This window comes from Anoplolepis gracilipes, chromosome 9 (assembly GCF_047496725.1).
Source record: "Anoplolepis gracilipes chromosome 9, ASM4749672v1, whole genome shotgun sequence".
NCBI lineage: Eukaryota > Metazoa > Arthropoda > Insecta > Hymenoptera > Formicidae > Anoplolepis > Anoplolepis gracilipes.
The window spans coordinates 5,523,892-5,525,268 of NC_132978.1; the positions used below are offsets into that span (position 1 = coordinate 5,523,892).

Genomic DNA, 1,377 nt, shown 5'->3' on the forward strand with positions numbered 1-1,377 from the left:
CCCTATCTCCCTAACAAAGGGGGTCAAGGTCATACGGTTCCTCACCATGAGGGGGCCGTCCATCCTTCGCCTAAACGGATGATAGCGGTTGGTAAGAGGAGGAGAGGAACGCACTTGCACTCCGATGGAGTTTTCACCGGGCTACGTTCCTCTCCCTTACCGTCATCCGTTTCCTACACGAGGCGGTTGGGGAGGGGAGTCGCGGGGGTGGCATAGTTCCCCCGCCAGCAACATAGGGGACAGCGGGTTGTCCCGCAGGGAGACGACGATGCCGACAAGGCTGTCGCACGACGCGTCGCTCCTTCTCTCTCTCTCTCTCGGCAGCCTCCTTCCGCGACATTACAGTCTCGCAGGAGGCCACCGCCCCCTATTTGACCTCCCACTCCAGCATGGCAGCGACTACCGCCCTGGGGGAGAGGTTGAAACCAATGACTGATACGAGGGCACGGCGCTCCTCTGCCCACGTCAGACAGCTGTCCAGCGTGTGCTGCGCCGTGTCCCTTCCATCCTCACAATGGTGGCAAGAGGTGGTGCCCTCTTTACCAATCCTGTGCAGGTACTTACCGAAGCAGCCGTGCCCAGTGAGTATCTGCGTCATCCCGAATGAGACACCCTGGCTCCCCGTCATCCATTCCAATAGACCGGGAGCTATGGCCTCGACGGTCCTTCGACCCACGTGGGTCTCTTCGACGGTGAGGTGGCGTCTCCATCTCACCAGAAGGAGCCGTCGGGCCTGGCACCTTAGTTGCTGTTTGATCCTGGCCATGATAGGGATGTTATTAACTGTCTCTCGGAGCTGGCGCACACGCCGATAAACTTTGGCGTGGGAACGTGCCACCAGCTCCCAGAAAGGCAGGCCGGCCAAGATCGTGGCCTGTGAGAGACGGTGCGGTATGCCCGCGCCGCTCGTAGGGCCATGGGACGCTGTATCCTTCTAAGCATTTTGCGCAATACGCGATCTCCCATGACCCTCTCGGCCCAGACCGGGGCCTCATATAGGGTCATGGCCTGAACCGTCCCGCACCAGAGGCGTCTGACGACGCCTCCAGGCCCTCCGAGGTTGGGCAGGAGATTATCAAGCGCCGCGGAGGCCTTGGCCACTTTGAAGGTCAGGAGAGCAAAGTGTTCCCTGAACCCCCAGGTGTCGTCTATCTGGAAGCCGAGATATTTGAAACTCGACCCCACAGATACTAGGGTGTCTCTTTCTAGAGGCCGTTGGGTTTCCGGTGGCGCTCCATGAGAGCCGTCGTGCAGAAACACGGCCTCGGTTTTTTGGAGCACGACCTTCAACCCGACCGTTTCTATCTGGCGCACCACCTCTGCCACCGCAAGCCTCGCGGTGTTGCGCGTCTCCATCCAGTTGACTCCCCAAGCCAT

The 1,377-nt window shown here is 60.1% G+C and overlaps 1 protein-coding gene across 1 annotated transcript; it reads right to left on the minus strand.

Annotated features, from left to right (window-relative positions):
- Window positions 1–741: 741 nt before the first annotated feature.
- On the minus strand, window positions 742–1,377 carry LOC140669623 (uncharacterized). Its single transcript, XM_072899623.1, has one exon. It carries the CDS (start codon window positions 1,375–1,377, stop codon window positions 742–744), a length of 636 nt encoding a protein of 211 aa, XP_072755724.1.

Coding starts and splice junctions, on each gene's coding strand:
- LOC140669623 (XM_072899623.1), bottom strand. CDS start 1,377: ATGGCTTGGGGAGTCAACTGGATGGAGACGCGCAACACCGCGAGGCTT.